Source organism: Marmota flaviventris, chromosome 9 (genome assembly GCF_047511675.1).
Source record: "Marmota flaviventris isolate mMarFla1 chromosome 9, mMarFla1.hap1, whole genome shotgun sequence".
In the NCBI taxonomy this organism is placed as follows: Eukaryota; Metazoa; Chordata; class Mammalia; order Rodentia; family Sciuridae; genus Marmota; species Marmota flaviventris.
The window spans coordinates 51308830-51330762 of record NC_092506.1 but is presented as its reverse complement, the minus strand read 5'-3'; the positions used below and the strand labels follow the sequence as shown (position 1 = coordinate 51330762).

At 32.2% G+C, this 21933-nt stretch overlaps 1 protein-coding gene across 3 annotated transcripts in view; it reads left to right on the top strand.

The window, feature by feature from the left end:
* Usp47 (ubiquitin specific peptidase 47) overlaps positions 1–21933 on the top strand; it is a 103938-nt gene that overhangs the window by 10194 nt on the left and 71811 nt on the right. Inside the window, exon 1 of one of the 3 annotated variants that reach the window (XM_071616385.1) lies at positions 20847–20900. The exons of the other annotated variants lie outside the window; for them this stretch is intronic. Within the exon in view, the coding sequence (XP_071472486.1) occupies positions 20880–20900 (21 nt within the window). The 5' untranslated portion in view covers positions 20847–20879. Of the gene's footprint in view, positions 1–20846; positions 20901–21933 lie in introns of those variants that run through there. 3 annotated transcript variants of the gene reach the window in all.

Genomic DNA, 21933 nt, shown 5'->3' with positions numbered 1-21933 from the left:
CATGATTTGTAGAGGTATATTCTTTTATGAGATTTATTACCTAGATCTTAAAGTGTTTTCCATGTATGCCTGGTTGAAATCTAATGTACGGACATTGTAAAAAGTTTTTCCTCAAAATGTAGGATTGGTAGTGATGGCAAATGATTGACAAAAATAGTGTGATCATCTTTCACATTAAGATTCTGAGTGCATTTTTTCTTTGTTTTTCCTGAGCCTTGTGTAGTATAACAAGGGATGGATATAGGTGTAGCATACGTAAATAGATAACTACTCTCTGTCCTACTGTATACTTCTATTTACTATGTAGATGGGGAAAAAATAATAATTACCCTGTCCTTCCACTTAATGAAACTAAAACTGAACCATGCATACATAAAATAGCTATGGATATAGCCATAGATATAAATGTTTTCTTCTTTGCAGAACTGTTGCTGACATAATCCACCATTGAGAGATTTACTGTTTATTATATGAAAATTACTGATATATTTGTCTCAAATTTTGATGTTCTTTAAAACATGCTTTGAAATCCTATCCAAGGGGCTAGGGTTGTGGCTCATTGTTAGCACTCTTGCCTAGCATGTGTGAGGTACTGGGTTTGATTCTCAGCACCACATACAGATAAATAAAATAAAAGTCCATCAACAACTAAAAGTATTAAAAAAAAAAAGAAATCCTGTCCAAGCTGGGCTCAGTGACACACGCCTGTAATCCCAGTGGCTCAGGAGACTGAGGCAGGAGCATCACGACTTCAAAGCCAGCCTCAGCGAAAGGGAGCTGCTAAGCAACTCAGTGAGATCCTGTCTCTAAATAAAATACAAAATGGGGCTGGGGTTGTGGCTTAGTAGTTGAATGCCCTTGGGTTCAATCCCCAGTGCACCCCCCCACTGTAAAAAAAAAAAAAAAAAATCCTATCCAAGTAATAAAATGTAGCCTCTTTAACTTCCTATATTATTAAATCTTTCCTGATTCTTCTCTCTTGACTGATTGTATTTTCCTGACTTGGAAATCCCATAACACTATATTTTTTGGCATTTAAAAAATTTTGTACCTTTATTATAAAAGTTATTTATAATAATGCATTTAGGAGATTATAAGCTCTTCAAAGTAAGGATATCATAGCCAGAACTCCTACATTCAAATACCAGCTATGTGACCTCAGGCAAGTTATTTAACTTCCTAGTATCTTGGTTAAACAAAGATAATAGAAATTGTCTCCTAGAATTGTTTGGAGGATTAAATTAGTTAATACACATACATTGTCTTGCATGTAAGTATTCAGTAAATGTTAGCAATTACTACCTTCTGTTATTTCACTGCTCTTCCTACCTGCATCCTTATATCTTACCCTAGGGCCAGCACAGTGTGATGTGCATTGTACAACAAATATTTAATTAAATGAAAATGAAATTATATTTTAGTTGTTTTAGCCATTTGAAATTATAGTTCTGATTATAACCTGTCAACTAAATATCTTAATGTTTATAATACTAATCCTTAATGATTTGATAGGTTCTCTTGTATGATCAAGTAAGACCTATTCTTATTGCTTTGAGGACTGCAACATAAAACAAAGTGCAAACATTAAAAGAGATGTTTAGGCTAATGAGGTCCTGAGAAAAATAAACATATCTAATTTGTTTAAATTATTGGCAAAGTAAGGTACTGGATTAATGAATTACTTGTTTGTAAAGATCTACTATGAAATATTATTTTATTTATTTATTTTTTTTAAAGAGAGAGAGAATTTTAATATTTATTTTTTAGTGATCGGCGGACGCAGCATCATTGTTTGTATGTGGTGGTGAGGATTGAACCCGGGCCGCACGCATGCCAGGCGAGCGCGCTACCGCTTGAGCCACATCCCCAGCCCGTGAAATGTTATTTTAAAGCAGGATCATTGTTAAGAATGTTCCAGTTTTTGTTGTTTTGGGGAGGTCTTGTTTTCTTTTTAGAATTGCAGAACCATTAAAGGAGACTGAGCTCTGATTGAGCAGGGAGGGAGGCTTTGATATTTGGCCAAGAATGGGAGAAGTAGGAGACAGACTAGCAGATCAAATAAACTTCTCAACCCATGTTGTTGGGGGAAGTCATAAAAGAAGGGAGGGTTAGGCTAATATGGTGGAGGAATATTCATGTCTTTTTCTGGGAATGAGCAGAAATTTTCCAGGAATGCAGGCATGACCTCCTTTTATGGTTCTTTCTGGTAGTTATGGCAGTTTTCAACTGTCCTGGCACTGGGTGGGTAGTAGTGGTCATTTAGCATGCAGATGGTATTATAATGATGTTAAAGGTTGTCTGGCAGTTGTCTTAGATCTGACTGGTTTTGTCTAATCCACCTGAAGAGGGACTTCTGGACTCCAGGCATCCTGTCCACAAATGTAAGCAAGATTAGGGACTCGTTGAAATTCAGCTAAGTCACTTAGACAATACACTGGATAACAAGAATAGCTTGTATTTGAGAGAACTTCATGTACTTCATAATTCTGATTTTTCTATAACTACAACAGAATTGTTGACAGGGATAGAGACATTGTTCTTGTCATTTGTATTTATTGATTGTGCTTTAGATTTGATGCTGTCTGCTATAGACTTACAGCCTTTAAGAAATATTAGGGTGCTGTGCTTATATGAAATAAATACAGCAAATTTATAGCAGAGAAAAATTAAATAAGGACTATTAAGTTATATAACTAAAAAAAGATTTGAAATTTAAATATTTCTAATACAGTGAGTTCAATACACTTGGTAAGTTGATAGGTTTACCTTTGGGAAAACCATGACCTTCATTTATGAGATCAGTGAAATTTTTTAGTGTAACCAAAGCTTTATATATTGACTATGAATACCTTTCTTTTTCAAATGATACCTATTTTTGTTGAATCCTAAGTATACATTAATTTTTCTTAGTACAGATTTCCATGGTTCCTGATTATGTGGAATTTATTCAGTGAAAACATTGACCTTGTGGCTGCCAAACACCAGTTGAAGATGAGTAAGGAATGAGTCTAGTTCTAGAGTCTAGTTTAGCCTAATGGAAGGTTCAGACATGTGATGAGAAAAATGTATGTTAGGGAAATAAAGTGGGACTGTAGAGGAGGGCGCAGCAGGCTTTATCTAGGGAATTCTGTGAGAATATGATGATATTGGAACTAAATCACAGAGAATGACATGACTTATGTAGAGAAAGAGGTTAGGAGCTTTTTATTAGAAGTAATACATTTAAAATACAAAGTCTAATGCATTTTAGGAAGTGGCAAAAAAAAAAAAATAATACTGTAAATACTTGGGGATGGAAAAAGCCTTTAGTGTAGGTGCATTGTTTTGGCAGGTTGTATCTAAAAATTCCAAAGGCTTTGTATGTCTTCAAAGAGTTGAGATTTTTATTGTATACAGTAAAGGGCAAAATTGTTTCAGTTTTCTTCTACAGAAAAAGTTAACAGATTTGCCTATAATTTTTATAAAGTTTAATTGCTGAAACTTGTTCACGGAATCATTTTTTACTTACCTAAAGTAAGTCTCTTGTGTTAATATAAAAAATTTACAAATAACTGAAAATGAGAGAAATTTTGCTCTAATACCTTATTCTCTTAACTATCCCCCCCCCTCCCCCGCTATCATATATACCTTTTTTTCCCCTTAAAAATGAAATGTTTCTTTTCATGCTTAGTATTTTTGTTTGATTTTTTTGGCACTAGGGATTGCACTCAGGGGTACTCAACCACTGACTGAGTCACACCCCCAAGCCCTGTTTTGTATTTATTTAGAGACAGGATCTCACTGAGTTGCTTAGCACCTCCTTTTTGCTGAGGCCAGCTTTGAACTCAGGATCCTCCTCCCTCAGCCTCCAGAGAGCTGCTGGGATTACAGACATGTGACACCATGCCTGGTTTAGTATGAGTCTTTTTGGCAGCATATCCTTTGGCATAATCTTCACACAGGCTAACTAGATAGGCCACTCTTGCCTCTAGAAAAGTTAGAGTAGCTATACTCTGGGGTTGTAAACTGTTTTGAAGTCCATAGCAGTTTCTCTCACCTGCTTCTGGAAGGGAAGTTTGAAATAAGAAGTTCAGTCTACTAAGGATAATCTCTGATTTTCACAGAGAGCTGTAGCGCAAGGCTTATATGATGTGGTTTCTTAACCTTTCTGGTATAGGGCACATTCTTGTTAGTGGTTTCTGTAGCTGTTGCTTCCTGAGTGTTTTTTTACCACTGGTCTATTTGTCTTGGTAGGAGCCACAGTATAGAGAACTCCCTGTTTACCCTCCTTCTTCGTGGGCTAAGGAGTGATGATTCTGATGTAGTAGTAGCGGAGCAGTAACTGAGAACATAACAAGGAATGTTTTAAACTGAGGAATTAATAAAATCTTCCTAAGTATATCCCCAATGCCCCAGGTAAAATTAAGACTTTAATATTAAGAGGAACCTTGATTAAATCCCAGTTTCAGTTGCATTAAAAGTAGAATTGTTTTATAGCTCATTTCCTAAAAGATATAATATAGTACTTTAGTAAATTATAAATATGTTGTCTATGAACATATATATTTCCTCCATTTTATAAATATAAAATGTCTACTCTTATGTGTTTGGTATTTTAATTTTATTGCCTTTTTATTTTAAGTGTACACTGGGTTGTCTTATGATTTTATGAGTATCAAGATAGTCAGAAAATCAAAATACCATATTTATAGTACTTTGTGATAGTGAATGAAAATTGGTAAAAAAATTAAATATCTAACAACCAAACTTCTTATTAAAAGACATCTTAGAATATTATTGCTTCTATTTTGACATTTTATATTCATGTCTCTTGAAATATTTACCATTATTAGCCATTAACATAATGCAAATATGATTTAAGAGTTCTAAAGAAAATAGACATGACATGAAAAGTGTTTCTACAGTGGAGTGATATGCTTTAACACTGGAAGGGAGTTAGAGTTGGATGTTAATAACCCTTTCATTTTCTAAATAAAAATACTATATGAAGTACATAAAAGCTTATAAGGTTTGGTTATCAGGTAGTAGAAAAATAGCTTGAATGCAACCTTTGTTTAAAAGTCAGGTTTACTGAGGTGTAATTTACATACAGTAAAATTTACGCTTTTAAGGTGCACAGTTCTGTAGAGTTTATAACCACCACCATAATCAAATACAGAATATTTCCAATGCCTCAAAAAAAGTTCTTTCCTAGTTATTTTCCTTTCCCTACTGCCAAGTTGTGGCGACCATTGACCTGCATTGAGCCTAATCTAACATACCTTGTGAGCAAGTGTTACATGTTTAAGGTTTTGCTAGGTACTGACAGGAGAGAGTAGAATGAAAAGAGTATTCTCAAGAATTTTGTGATTTACACAGGAAGGTTATACTAAATGGTACTATCTATAATTTGGTAGGGTTGTCTTAATATCTGGTCAGATTATGAAGGACAGTGGTTAGATAGTAAAAAAAAATCTGTGGTTTGACTTTGCCTTAGTTGTTTTATCTTTCTGGGCTTTTTCTTTTTTTTCCCTTATCTGTCAAATGAGGGAGTATGACCACATTAAATTTTTGTCTCTAAATTATATATCTACATAAGCTTTTTTTTTTCTGTCAGTTTTTAAACTTTGTAAGAGGCATGCATTCAGAATTCAAAAGATCTTTGCAGATTTTCCTCATCAGATAAAAATTCCTTTTATCCTCCTTTTACTTAGACTGTCTCAAAGATAGTCTCTTAAAATTTTAAATTTTATTATAAGAGTTTTTATTTCTTAAATCTGTTTTAAGTATAGTAATTGTTATGATAATACCTTACTTTCGTATTACATTATTATAACAACTTACAGAACATTTTCAAGAAGTTCTCTTGATACTCAGAAAAACTCTGTGGAGGATATATTCCCTGTGAGGACACTAAAAGGCAGAGGCTGACTTTGTGATTGACAAGTGATTTGTATAGGATTATATAGCTAAAAGAAGAGTAGCTACTTTGACCTAAGGATTCCAGCCTAGATTTTTCAAATCTTCAGTACAGTCCTCTTGCACCATAACATAATATTCCATATGAAATAAACCATCTTTAAGTAGTTTTAAATAATGTAACAATTTTGAAGTGGTATGGTTTCATGTTTATGAAATATTATAAGGTTGTAATACTCCTTTTTAAAAATATTTAGCTTTTAGTTTTAGGTGGACACAATATCTTTACACATATGTGGTGCTGAGGATCAAATCCAGTGCCTCGTGCATGCACTCTACCACTGAGCCACAACCCTAGCCCCTAAGGATGTAATATTCTTACTTTAAAATTATTATCCATGCTTTCAAATAAAAAACATGGTAACATAAACAAGTTTTGATTTTAGTAAGAATGAAGTAGAACATTTAAAACCTATGAACAGGTCAGTTGTATCACAAGCTTAGTCACTGTTGTCAACAACAGCCTACTCACAGAAGAAATCTTAGCTGTAATTAAAAATAAAGATAACTGGAATAGTAAACGATTTATTATTTTGCCTCCTGAAAATAGTTGTAGTTTCTAAGTTTGGATACCTACAGTATATTTTTAGTGAGTTACACATGACGTATACTAGAACAGCTATTAAAAGGAGTAAGGCAGAAGTGGGAAGAGTATTACATAGAAGTGACAGGAAAAATAATACTGTTATTATTTTAATGCCAAAACATGTCAACATTATAAAGTAATATTTAGGAGATCTGTGTTTAAATGTGACCTTGGGCGAGGCAATTCAGTTTTCTGCATTCTTCACTTATAAAATTATAAGGACCCTGGCCTAATGTCAAAGGGTCATCTAGCTTTAAATATAATTTTATGTCATGTATAACAAGCCATCTGGTTGATTGGTTTTTAGCTGTCAACTAAAATATGTTCATCATAATTAAATAGATTATAAACTGTTCTTTTAAAGTTCTGAAACTTTACATTCTAGTTTTCTTCTAATGGAAAGAGTGCTAGATCTAATTTGTTGCAACAATTAAAATAAATTACATAGAAAAAGAATTTTATAATTATAATAGTACTATGGGGTTCTGGAAGCCCATTTCACAAATAGTATAGAAGAAAATGGAATGCAGTACTTGAGGAACACCCTAATACTAGAGCACCAAAGACAGGTATGTATATATGTATGTTTAAAAAGTTTTGAAATGTACTTTATTCAAGTCAACCTATTAAATTTTAATTACTTGAATGTTTTTTATGTTATATGGTTTTGGAAACATGCCATATATTAACATGTAATTTATATTATAATGTGTTGTTCATTAGTTCAAATTCAGAAAATCCATACCATGATACCTTGAACAACATCTATTATGATAAATGAGTTACCCAGAATTTTTATTAGCTGAAATAGTAAAATAGAATCTATGTATAATTTCTTTACAATTTGAACTGATTGGTAGAATACGTACAAAGTCTTCTTTTGAAAAACTCCGTTATGAAGATTTGAATTTATGAAGGAAATTAAAGCAGGGAATGATTATTGTTAACTTTCACTTTAAATAGTAAAATCCTTCTTATTATACGAAAAAATTTCAAAATTTAAAATCTGCTTAAAAAATTGGCAGTTTCAAAATCAGTTTCTAGAAATTTACTTAAAAGAGTTTTAAGAGTACACTTTATTTTACAAAAGCATCTATAACACATTATGAAATTATTTTTCCTGAATGAATATATTTTGTTTAGAGAATTATGAAAAGGATTTAGATTTTCCACTTAATCATTATTTTTAATAGTAAAGATTGTAAAATAATAATTTGCATTTCTTAGCTTAGCAGTATCATGCATATAAAAAGCTGCTTATAATTTTTACTCTATACATTTTGTTCATGTTAATATCTTTTATGATTTTCTAAAATATTTATGTATTCCTGACCAGTCTTGTTACGTCCTTTGATATGTTTGTTTTGAGTGTATAAATAAGAGGAACTAAATTACATTTAAAAAACAAAAACTTCTATAAAATCTAGATATGTAAATAAATTTTATTTGAAAATTTTGAGCCTAAAACTAAGTATTCTGAGTATAATTTGACACTGGTGAAGAAGCTAGAGTCAAGAACTGAGCCATATAGGGGAAATTGTAGAGGGACCTAGTAGGGATGGAGTTGAATTTTTATGTTAGTTAATTATAGTTTGCATTATTTTCTAATTATATTGAATCCTTGAGCTGTTTTATTAAAAAGGCTTGGCCGTTTACAAATGCTGTAATTTGAATTTTAAATTGGCTGACTCATGGGAAACATGATATATTTCAATGAAGTATTCTAATGTCAGTTTTCATTAAATGGAAATATTCAAAACACGAAATCACAAAAATAGAAACACCACCAGTTTAATTCTCTAAAGTTTAAAAATTGAAAAAAAAGTAAAAATTTAAATGATTTGGATCAAATTTGATTTATGTATCTTTGTTATCTTTTATTTATAGATTTGTTTCTAAATTTACGTTACACATCTACTTGAATAAATTGTTTACAAGTCTGACTTTTTAAAAAAAATTATCAAACATGTTTGATATAAGAACTTAGTTTCCTGCCAGCTAACATTTATAGCTATATTTTAGATTTTAAGCAGACAAAATCAGTTTTAAATACTGAAAATAAATTTTTCCATGTGGTCCTTAGGAAATATTAGGCCATTTATAGCCATTCTATAATCTTTATTGCCCACAGGAATCTTTTAATATTATTCAAGAAACAGGACATATTTAAATTTTCAAAATATCTACAGAAATATACTTAGCCATTTGATTATTTCTCACTGTGTATAGCAGTCTTAGTAGTCTTTTTTAATGTCAGGTTTTAAATTGAATAAATAATTTAAACTTTGATGTTTAAATTATTCCAGATTTGGCCAATGAGAGCCCTTTCAACTGATTTCTTATGTCATCTTGACACATGCATGTCCACCATTCTTTGAGCTTATTTTTTGGCTGTATAAGATATTACAAGCTTTTCTTATACTTTCTCAGCTATTTCTACAAAGACCTCTGTATCTTTTTTTTTGTGTGTGGAAATTGTACCTAGAAGTCAAGACATGGACACTAGATGTGTTCATTATTACAAGGATGTCATTGCTTCTAGTCCTTCTCAGTGGTGGGAGCTAGAAAATATATGAATGAACATTTGTAAACGTGAAATCTGTATTTATTTTTATGTCCCTTTTTTGCTATATGTATTTATGTATATATACATTCAAATCATGAAAATCTACAATATAACTGTGAATAGTATGTGTTTGTCATGTAAAACCGTTAGAAACCCAGTTTGCATAGTTATGTTACTTCCACAAATTTACAGTGATAAGCTACTTAATTTTTTTTAATTTTTAAAATTGTGGTAAGATACACAGAACATGAAATTTACCATGTTCACTTTTTTTTTTTGGTAGTGCTGGGAATCAAACCCAAGGCTCAGACATATTGTTAGGCAAGTGTTCCACCACATCCCCAACCCTAATCTTAACTATTTAAGTGTACGGTTTAGTGGTAGTAGCATTATTTTTGTGTTATCACCATCAAACAACTTCTCATCCTGGAAAACCTAGTCATTATACCCATTAAACAGCCCTCCATTCCTCCCTGTCCTTAGCCATCATTATACTTTTAATGAAACTTGACTTATAGGTACCTCATGTAGGTGGAATCATATAGTATTCGTTCATGTTTTGACTGGTTTTATTTCACTTATTATAATGTTCTTAGAGTACATCTATGTTGAGGTATGTGCCAATATCTCATTGCTTTTTTTTTTTTTTTTCCTGGTACCCGCGATTGAACTCAGGGGCTCATTCCTTTTTAACACTGAATAGTATTCTGTTGTGCATGTGTGGAAATATTTATTCATTCATTTGTTTACTTATTCTTTGGTTGATGGACACTTAAGGTGCATCTACCTTACCTTTGACTATTATGAGTAATGCTGCTATGACCATGGGTATACAAATAATCTGAGTCACTGCTTTCCATTCTTGTGGTTTCATTTGGAAGTGGAATTGACAGATCTATAGTCATTTTAAACACTCATAGCTAGTTACTGTTTTGGAACACTTACTATAACCTGAAATGATTTAGGTTGAATGTGACTTTCCAGCATTAATAGTTGTCTAAAAGAAGCCCATTGACCTGAATGACAGTTCATGATTTGTCTAGCTTTTTGTGAAAATAGCTCAAACGTAACATTGAGTCAACTTTGAATTATAGTACAAGGTTTTGCACAGTATTAATCAGGGTAGTAGTCTAATCACTCCTGTAAAATAGTATTCATAATAATTAAAAATAATTATCATAAATTTTTCATTTTTAATTCAAAGTTGTTTCTTTTTAGAGTATTCCTTTTTTAATATTTATTTTTTAGTTGTAGGTGGACACAATATCTTTATGTTATTTTTATGTGGTTCCTAGGATTGAACCCAGTTCCTCACGCATGCTAGGCAAGCACTCTACCTCTGAGCCCGAAACCCAGCCCCTAGAGATTTTCTTTTAGTTAATCTTTCAGATTAGGTCTGCTGCCAACAAATTTCTTAGTTTTTCTTCATCTGAGAATTCCTTGATTTCTCCATCATTCCTGAAGGGTGTTTTCATTGGACACATAATTCTGAGTTGATAGTTTTGCCTTTGTAGGAAAGATTTTTTTTCTCCCACTACTTTTGGAACTCTTTGTTTTTAGTTTTGAGGCATTTGATGATGGTATATTTTGACCTGGGTTTCTTTAACCTATTTGGGAGGTTTGCTCAGCTTCTTGAATATTTAGTTTTTTGTCTTTTGCCAAACTGGGGGAGTTTTCAGCATTATTTCTTTGAGTACTTTTTCAAGCCTGCTCTCTCATTTCCTTCCAGGACTTGAATGACCTGAATGTTTGATCCTTTGTTATAGTTCTCCAGGTGTTTACCATATATCTATTTTTCCTTTGTTGTTCAGATTGGGTGATTTGTATTTTCATCTGCAGGGTCACTGATTATTTCTTCTGCCATCTTCTTTCTGTTTTTGAATCCTCACAAGTTTTAATTTTATTTATTTTATCTGTTATTTCTTTGCTGAGACTTAATTTTTTTGTTTCATATGTGTTAATAATTGTGTAAACAATGATTGCTTTAAAATCCTTATCACAAAATCCCATCATTTGTGTTATCTTGGTGTTGACATCTGTTGATTATTCTCATTTAAATTGAGGTTTTCTTGGATCTTGGTATGACAAGTGTTTTGTTTTTACTGTCCTGAACATTTTAGGTATTATGAGACTGGATAATATTTTAATTTTCTATTTTGGAATACCTCCCTGACACCATATCACCAGGGAAAAAGAGGACATTCCCTTGTTGCTGCAAAGTAGGGGTAGAGGTTCAGGTTCCTCATCTGCAGAAGAGGGATGCCTTCTTACTGGTGGTCAGGCTCTTGGTCTTAAGGGTCAGGCTCTCCTTAAGCTTCTGGTGATACCTGCTAGCTTGAGAAAGCTATATTTCATGTTTTATAGCTAGCATCATTTCTTAGCTATGCATATTGAACATTTTTTTTCTAGCCAGTGTGTGTCTTAATATATTGTTTGGGGTTGTTTGTTTTTTGGTATTAGAGATTGAACACAGTGGCACCTTACCACTGAGCTACATCCCCAGCCCCTTTTAGTTTTTATTTTCATACAAGATCTCACTGAGTGGCTTTGTGCCCCACCTTTGCTGAGGCTGGCTTTGAACTCGAGATCCTCTTGCCTTAGCCCTTCCAGTCACTGGGATTATACGCCTGTGTTACCATGACCAGTTAATGGCATTATTTTAGTCGACTGCATGGTATTCAAATACTTTTGCATAGATTTTTAACTTCTCATAAATTATCCTACTTTTTGGCTTCTGTTGTATCCTTATTACTTACAATATTTTCCTGATTATCCTTTCATACGCATATTTGCACACTATATAGACTTGTCTCCTTGCATAATAGTTTGAAGATAGAATTGGTAGATTATCATGTGTATCAACTTCACTTTTTTGAACAAAAATAGCAGACTTTTTGCCTATTATTTTTAATCTTGTTTGACCCTGCCTTTTAAGGTAGCTTTGAAATTCATATTGTTAATGTTAACAGTTCCTTAGATTTTTCTCTAAAATTGATAATTCTTTTGCATGGTTTCATCTAAATAATTGCTTAAAATATTGAATAAAATAAGGCCAAGGATAGATAAATCTTTTGGATAGTTTTTTAGGTATGATTTCTACAAAGAGATAATTCTTTAGCCACATTTTGTCATTTTATGCTTAACAATGTTGTGAGTGATTTTTGTCAGATGTGCTTTTCTAACATCAAGATATTTTATGTCTTTCATATTTTTTATATTTCTATGTATCGATATATCAATTTGTATATAAAAAGAAATAAGATTCTAAGAAATTAATAAGATGCACATTTCTTAGTGGATTCATGTTGACTCTTAATTATCTGTGTTTGTTTCTATTTTGATTTAATTTTGTTGTGAAGATGAGACATGTATAAAAGAGTGAATGAATAAATTAAGTACAGCTTAAAGAATAATAAATACTGGGCTGGGGTTATATAGCTCAATGGTAGAGCGCTTGCCTCACACGCTTGAATTACTGGGTTTGATCCTCAGCACCACATAAAAGTAAACCAATAAAATAAAGATTTTTTTTTTTTAAAAAAGAACAATAAATACTGTAATACTTGTGCATCTTGACCAGGATATAAGACATTAGTAGTACAGAATTTCTCTATGAATCCCTTCTCAGTTGTATCCTCACTTCTACTATTCTAAGTTTTTATTAATATTACCTTTATTTTTACTACTTGCTGTGTCAATTATATAATGGTCATTTAAAAATTATTTTTGGGCTTTGTAAAAACAATCATTTTGTGAATATTTGTGATATATACAGTATTTTGCTATGATTTGGTCCTTTCATTTATTTTTATAGTTTTGAGATAATCTCTATATTTATGTATATTATAGTAGTTTGTTTATGTTTTAGGATTATGTAGTTTTCCATTGTATGAATATTTATCCATCAAAGCACATTTGAGATGCTTACAATTTTGTGCTCTTGGGTAATGGAAGTTATCATTACTTCTGTACATATCTCCTGTTACTTGGGGCAAGAGTTTGTCTAGAAAAAGACAATAGATGGATGGATAGATAGATAGATCTGCAGCCATAGAGGAGACGGAGGAGTAGAATTTTTAGTGGTGAGAATGGTGGATTATAGGATAAACATATTTTCTGTTTTATAGGTAATGTCAAACTGTTTTCCTGGAGGGCTCTATCAATTTACATTCACACTAACAGTGAGTGAAAATTATTGGTTTGAAGTGTGTTTTTTAAAATGTCTCTTTTGCTTTTTAATAGTTTTGTGCATTTGAAATTTCCTTTGTGAGCTATTCATTCTTTTCTGGGAAGTTCATGTCTTTTTGGCCATTTTTCTTTTGGGTTGCCTTTTCTTTATTGATTTATGAAATTATTATTCTAGATAACAATAGTATTTTGTTATCCTTTGCCAGTTTATTACTTATCTTTTCAGTTTTTTTAAAATCCAGAACTCTTCAGTTTTAATTGATATTAATACATTTGTACTTTCAACATACTTAAAATTTTTCTTTCCTAGCCCAACATTTTAAAGATGTTATTTTATATTATCTTTTAAAGGTTTTATAATTTTGACTTTAATATTTAGGTCTTTAATTTACCAGAAACTGATTTTTTAAAAAATGTACAGCATAAGATATGCCTCAAGGCGTTGTCATTCATTCCTCCTGGCCTGTGTGCCCGCCGCCCCCCCATATACCTTATTCTGGGACACTTGCTGAAGAGCTTGTCCTTTTCTCTAATCAAATTTCTATAAATGTCTAGTTCTGGTATGGAGATACTTGCTTCACCAATAAAACACTTCTAATTTCTATAGCTTCTTATTAATTATTTGTAACATGTAAGACAAGTTCTCAACCTTATTTTATTATTTTTGATATTTTTTTTAGTTGTAGTTGGATACAATACCTTTGTTTTGTTTATTTATTTTTTATGTGGTGCTAAGGATCGAATCCAGTGCCTTGCGCATGCTAGGTGAGTGTTCTACCGCTGAGCCTCAACCCCAGCCCCTCAACCTTATTTTTCAAGGAATTGCATGACTATCTTGTAGCTTTATGCATTCATATAGATTTTAGAATCAGCCTGTTTTAGTCCCCAAAATACACAAATTCTTTTGGAACTTTGATTGGAATTGCATTGAATATATAGATTGATTTGGGCAGAGTTGACTTCTTTATAGTATCAAGCCTCTGATTATGAGTATGAAAAAGTTTTTATTATCTTACCATTTAGCAAGGTCTTGGTTAATTTCTTAGAGATTTTATAATTTTTTTCATAAAAAATTTTATAGAGTTTTGATTAGCTCTATTTCTAAGTACTTTATATTTTCTAGTGCTATTGTAAATAGCCTTTTTATTGTTATTATTATATTTTTAATACACAGGAACCTTGACAGTTATTAATAGTAAAATATATATTTATGTATTCTATATATTAATCTTAAAAGTTATATGGTTTACAAATATTTTCCCCTATTCCATTGGTTTCCTTTTCATTCTGATAATGCACTTTGATATGTAAAATTTTTATGAAGTCTTAATTTATCTGTTTTTTTTTTTTTAACTTTTCTTTTGGGTGTTGGTGTTATACCCAAGAAATATCTCCAAATTCAATGTCATGAAGTGTTTCTCCTGTGTTTTCTTATAAGGGTTTTTATAGTTTAGCTCTTGCTTTAATGTCTTTGATCTATTTTGAGTTAATTTTCATATCTCTTTTTTTAAAGAGACAAAATCTTTTTCTAACACATTAAACTGAGTAGTAGAATAGACATTTTTTAAATCAAAATTTTTTGAGTTGATTGTAGATACCTCTGTAAGTTATGAGAAATGAAACATACGTCTCCTGCACTCTTTGCCATTTTTCCTCTAATGGTAACATCTTGTAGAATTATAACACAGTATCACAGAGTGATATAGTCAGGATAAAGAAATTTTTTTTTTCACCAAAAGAATCCCTAATATTGCCCTTTTATAACCACACTCATTTCCCTTAAGTTCTCTATCTTCTCTTTAATCCCTGCTGATCACTAAAACTGTTCTCCATTTCCATACTGGAACATTTCAAGAATATAATGAAATTATGCATCTTTTTGTGTTCATTTCTTTAAACTTAGCATAATTCTCTGGGGATTCATCATGTTGTTGCATATATCAATAATTGGTTCCTATCTATTGCTTACTAGTTTTCCATGGCATGGGTGTGCCACAATTTGTTTAACCATTCAGCTGATCCACATTTAGTTAATTTTTGTATTAGGTGAAGGGATTAGATTAAGGATTATTTATTTTTGCTTCTTGCTGTCTATTCTTAGCAACATTTGTTTGGGGACTATCTTTTTTCTCCATTTAGTTGCTTTTGTACCTAGTCAAAAGTCAGTTGGGTGTGTTTGTTTGAGCCTTTATTGTGACATTGATCTATGAGTCTTTTTTTCTACCAGTACTACACAGTCTTGATTACTATAGCTATATAATGCATCATGAACTTGGGTAGACTTGAGTTTTCCCGCTTTATTGTTTTTTAAGATCCCTTTTGCTTTCCATATTAATTTTTTAATTACTTTTTTCTTCATACTGGGATTTGAACCTGTGCCCTCCCACAAATGCCCTACCCACTGAGTTATATCCCTAGCCCTTAATATTTTTTTAATTTTATTTTATAATTTTGATCCAAGGTCTCCCTAAGTTCTTTATCCTTGCCTCATACTTGGCAATGCTTCTGCCTCAGGTTTCCATGTAGCTGGGATTGCCGGTATACACCACCATACCTGGTCTTCATGTGAATTATAGAATAATCTTCTCGGTATCTTCAGATTTTTTCTGGGATTTTGATAGGGAATGTTTGTACTCTCTAAAACTTACGTTGAAATTTAGTTCCCATTGTAACAATATCGAGAGAGGTCTGCCTTCATGAATGGACTAATGCCATTACTGCAGGAATGGATTCATTATCATGGAAGTGAGTTCACCCTCCTTTCTCTTTTTATCCTTTCACACTGTGATGCTTTCTGCCATGTTACTGTGCAGCAAGAAGACCCTTGCCAAATGTTGACATCTTGATATTCAGTCTCTATAACCATAAGCTCCCCAATTTTTATTCATTATATATGACTGAGTCTCATATATTCTATTATAGCAGCATAAAACAGACTAAGATAAACCTATTCAGCTATTTGGAAAGAACTAACATCTTTGTTGAGCCTTCCAGTGTAATAACATATTATATCTCTCCATTTATTTAGGTATTTTTTTTTATTATTTTCAGGGACTACATTTTATATAATTTTGATTCTTTTAGGTTTGGTGAAACTTATTTTATTGTCTAGAATGTTGTCTTATCTTTATGTTCCATGAACATTTGAAAAAGAATACATATTTTGTGCTTGTTTGTTGGTATGTTTTATAAATGTTTGATTAGATCCTGTTTGATGATATTGTTGGGATTTTATGTGTCGTTGGTGATTTTCTATCTGGGTGTTCTACCAGTGTTTGATAGAGCAGGTGTTGACGACTCCCAACTGTAATCATGGCTATGTCTAATTCTTCTTTCAGTTTTATCAGTTTTGGCATACATTTTTGCAGCTCTGTTTTTTTAGTTCATACACATTTAAGATTGCTGTGTCTTCTTGGTGGGCAGCCCCCTTTATCTCTGATTCCAATAATTTTCTTGTTCCTAAGTCATCTACTTTATCTGATATTAACTTTTTATATTAATTCCTGCTTGTTATTTTTTTATTTTTTAGAACTGGGGATTGAACCCAGGGGCACTCAGCCACTGAGCCTCATCCCCAGGACTATTTTGCATTGTATTAGGACCTTGCTGAGTTGCTGAGGCTGGCTTTGAACTCGCCATCCTCCTGCCTTAGTGTTCACCACTGTACCTGGCTCTTGCTTTATTTTGATTAATTATTGTACGGTATATTTTTCTGTCCCTTTACTTTCATAGAAAATATTTTTTACATGAACCGTGCACTGTATGTAAATTCATATGCTTGTATTTGATACATATACGTTTGATATAGTAATGTATTTTACATATGTCTGCATCTGTGTATAAATATAAATATATATTGATTTTCTTGAATACAGCATATCTTATTTTTTTAACATACTCTGCTAGTCTCTTTCTTTAAGTTGGTATATTTAGACCATTTACATTTAATGTCATGATTAACATATTAGAACTTAAGTATGCCATTTTCCTTGTTTTTATTCTTGGTTTCTTTTACCTACTTCCTGTGGATTTGATATTTTTTAAAGCTGCATTTTTATTAACTTGTGGTATTTGTTATTGTATCTCCTTGGTAACTTTTTAGTGATTTCTCTAGGTATTACATTATATATACCTATTTATCAGTCTATTGGTGTTATTTTATTAGTTCAAATGAAATGTAGAAACTTTATTTTCCTTTACCCTTCCCTGTATTTAATATAATTGCATTAAACAGACATCATTCAGTGCTTTAATTTTACTTCAACAGTCAAACACTTAATAAAAATTCAAGAGAAGGAAAGTATTATAATTAGTAATGTTTTTGCTTACAATAGCCTTTATTCTTATGTTCTTTGATCTTTTGATCATTTCTCTGTTGTTTACAGAACTTTCTTTCACTTTACATTTAGGGTAGCTCCATGGAAGTTTTCCTTTATTTGAGGATGTCTTGAATTCTGCTTGATTACTAAAGCAATTCCTGGGTTATTCCTGAAGGACATTTTTGCTGGAATTCTGGGTTGAACAATTATTTTCTGTAAACATCTGAAAAATATTTGCCACTTCCTACTGGCCTCCATGGTTCTGGTATAAAGTTATCTCTCTCTTTTGTTCATGTTTTTTAATCCTTTTTCTTTATCTCACCTTTTTACTTTTTAAGTTTCTAGTGCTGTTTCTTCAAGTTCATTAATCTTTTCTTCAGTATTGCCTAATCTGTTCATCCCATCAATTGTATACTCATCTCAGATATGGTACTTTACATTTCTAGAAACCCGATTTAGGCTTTTTGTTTTTTTAATCTTTCATGATTTCCCTTAACATTCTGTCTTCTGTTCCTGAAATATGAAATATAAACTTTATAATGTGCTTTTCTATGAATTCTGTCATCTGTACCATTTCTGTATTAGTTTTCATCAGTAGGTTTTCCCCCTTACTCTAGATCATTTTTCCACTTTGCTATGTTTATTTTCAGTTGGATACTAGACTTTGTGAATTTTACCTTGATAGATGCTAGTTTTTTTTTTTTAATTCCATAAATATTCTCAAGCTCTGTTATAAGATGCAGTTCTTTTAAACTTGGGGAGGCTAGATAGAAATAGCCTTTTAGATTTAGCCTCATTTGATCTCATTACTGAGTGCTTTTATTTGATGGCTTGTGTATTAGGAGGTTTTGTTATCTCTAAGACTCCTTTACTTGCCTCAGGTAGCTTCTTCATACACATATGATGTGGAGTACTCAGCTGAATACTTAAGGAGCATCACTCTGCAGATCTCTATGCTTTCTTCTCTCTTGTTGACTGCCCTGTGAATTGTAGCTAAACTGCATCCCCACACCACACCAAACCCCCGCTTCCATCTTTTTGGCTCAAGAAGATTGTTGCATTCTATCTGGGTTCTTCCCTCTATTGCAGCTTGAAAGGTGGTGTACCTTGTTGTTGCTTTCACAGGATTCATTGTCCTGAGTTGCCTGTTCTACATTTCCAAACATTTTATTTTTTTTTAATCTAGTTTTTTAACTTGTTTAATGGGGGAGGATAAGTACAGTCTGCTATTTCGTATTTTCTCAGAATACGTTTTTTGAAGGTCAGACAATAAACAAGTAAAATATTAGTAGATATAAAAAGTGACTGTAAGAACTATGGAAAAATCTGAGTGAGGAAGGGAGATTAAGAGTACCTAGAGGATTGTGTTTAAATTAGATGGTGAGAGAGGGACCTGAGAAATGGGCTCTTATGTTTATCTGTAGTTGTATAACAATTTGTCCCCAAATCCAGTGACTTTTGATAAAAACAATATGCACTTTGGTCAAGACTGGGCTCTGACAGCTTGTTTATGCTGTGCTGGCTGATAGCTGGAGGCAGCTGAGAGGGAAGATGATCTGAAGCCTTCCTTAGCTGTATGCTAGTTGATGGTGGTTCTCAACTGGGATCTCATTTGGGCTGAGCTGGCACATCTATACATGGCCTTTTCATATGGCTGCTTGGCTTCCTCATAGCATAGTATCTGGTCTCTAAGGTCAAGCATCTGAGGAATAGCCAAGAATTGTTACTACTTTTTCTAACCCAGTCTTGAAAGTTATGTTATATAGCGTAGGGAGTCACTAAGGTTGACCCATATTGAAAGGCACTATAACTTAGACTCCTGATTTTTTTTCTGGGAGTCATGTATAAGAATTTATGGGCATATTTTAAAGCTACCACAATATTTGTGAGGCTACCAAGGGAAAAGTAATCTAGGTACACTGCACAGAAATACAAAGAGCAGGAGGATGGTGGATGTTTCATAGACTAGATTTGTTTGTGGTTTAGTTCCCACTGTCCTCTTTTTGAGGATAAGGGCTTTGTAACTATATATATTCTAAACACTGTTTTGACGGTTGATTGTACTTCATTTCGGGTCTGTGGAAGAAAGGTATCAAAAGTCCTAAACATGAGTATATAGCCTTGTAGACAAGCAGTGCTTGGAGTGAAAATTTGAAGGTGCTTAGATGTCTGTTAGTAGCAGATTAGTTAAATTAGTTTGTCTATAATGAAAGGCTGCACTGTTTTTGTTGTTCTTAACCCCTAAGCCAATCCCCAGTCCTTTAAAAAAAAAAAACAAAAAACCAAAAAAACAAAAATTTGAAACAAGGTGCTAAGTTGCTTAGAGCCTTGGTAAATTGCTGAGGCTGGCTTTGGACTTGGAACACTGCGAATTTTAAACTAAATGTTTTGGCACAGGAAGGTTAGTATTGAGGGGAAAGAAATAATTTAAATAAGGGTGTATAAAATGATCCTACTTGGTTATAAATTAAAATTTCTCTACTAAATATATGTATAGAATGGAGAAGATTCTGGTAGAATGTATATCAGATACTTAATAATTACTGTAGAGGTTATTTTAGATTTGTTTTTTTAAAAAAACTTATTGCTGTTAGAATTATATTTCTATTGTAAAACCAAAATTGCCCTTTAAATCACTATGTTGTTTTCTTTTTATTAACCAAAGAAGGAGGAGGGAGATAAGTATGTACAGAAAAAGCATAAAATGTTGTAATACCAGGATCTTTCAGATTATTTCTTGATTATGGGTTACTTGGATTTTCTTTTAAATGTTTACTTTCTTATTGATAAAAAGCTTGTCTTACGGTAAGAAAGAGGCTTATATTAAAGGAAATAGTTGTATGGGATGATGTTAAGTAGCCTTATTTTATGAGTAGCTATTATGAAAAATCCAAATTTATAAACTAGTAAAATCAGGCATCTCTTGATTTAGAAGTAACTGCTAAATACTTTTAGTGGATTGAAAATATTTTTGGCTTAGCACATTTGAGTTACAAGGAATTCTTAAGCTACCTCTCTTTTAAAATATGCCTGTGTCCTGCATTAATCTTATTCTTTATCATTATACTATAGGTTTTTAGTAATCATACAAGACTGAAGCTAGCATAAAAATTACTTTAATAGGTATTGTATTACATTAATGTCTGTTATTGCTTTCATGTCCCTGTCTTACTCCTTTATCTTACAGAAAATTGATAATTAATTTTGTTCTTATATACCATAGGATGTATTTTGGAGATGCAGACAAAATATCTTTGATGAAATGAAGAAGAAATTTTTACAGGTAGTCTGCTGATGTAATTGCTTTAGTGTGATAATCAGCAGAGCAAGTAACAGCATGTTAGTAGTTTTGTTTAATAACAAGGCATGTTTTACATCTTATATAAAAATAGCTTATTTGGCTATTTTATTTCTGTCTAGTTTTAATAATTGAAAGTAATTTTCCATGAATTTGTCTCATAGTCCCTTGCTTTTAGTCAATGACTGATATAAAAGCCATGGAACCCTTTGTTTTGACTTTGGGTATGGTACTCCTTTGTTTTTTACATTTATATTTATTTTCAAAACCTTTTTTTTTTTTTTAAATACCAGGGATTGAACCAAGGGGCTCACTGAGCCACATCTCCAGCCCTTCCTTTTCTTAATATTTGATTTTTAGAAACAGGGTCTCACTGAGTTTCTAAGGGTTTTGCTAAGTTGCTAACATTGGTTTTGAAAAATCCTCTTGCCTCAGCCTCCTGAGCTGCTGGGATTACCACCATACCCAGATATTTTCTGAATTATTAGTAGTGCTAGAACTTAAATGATCTAATAATTTACAAAGTTACAACCCAGAAATCTTATATGAAGCATAAATAAAATTATCACCTTCTTGGTAGACTTGTGTGCATTATAAACCTAGACTTTACTATGATGTAGTATTCTATTTTAACCCTTACATAATATTTAATTATCCTTGGGTCCCTTTAGCTCTAAGTTATTTCTCCAAGACTCCTCGATTAATCTCTTTTGTGTTCCCCAAGTGTGGTAAGAGACCACTTAGATAAAGACCACATAAATAGTATCTTTGGGATAGGGTGATGAGAGGATCTTAAAAATCTTTTACTTTCAAGTAAATTAGGGCTACTTCATGAGTAGCCCAGTGATTATCAATTAAAAATAACATGGTCTGAATGAGGCTGATACATTTTATAATTTTCAGTGAGCAAAAATATTCATACTAGCATTCTCTTTTTAATCTATGACAATATATTAATCATGAACTATGGCTCTAAGCTTTAATTTCTTAGCTCATGCAGCTTCTGTACCATGAACTA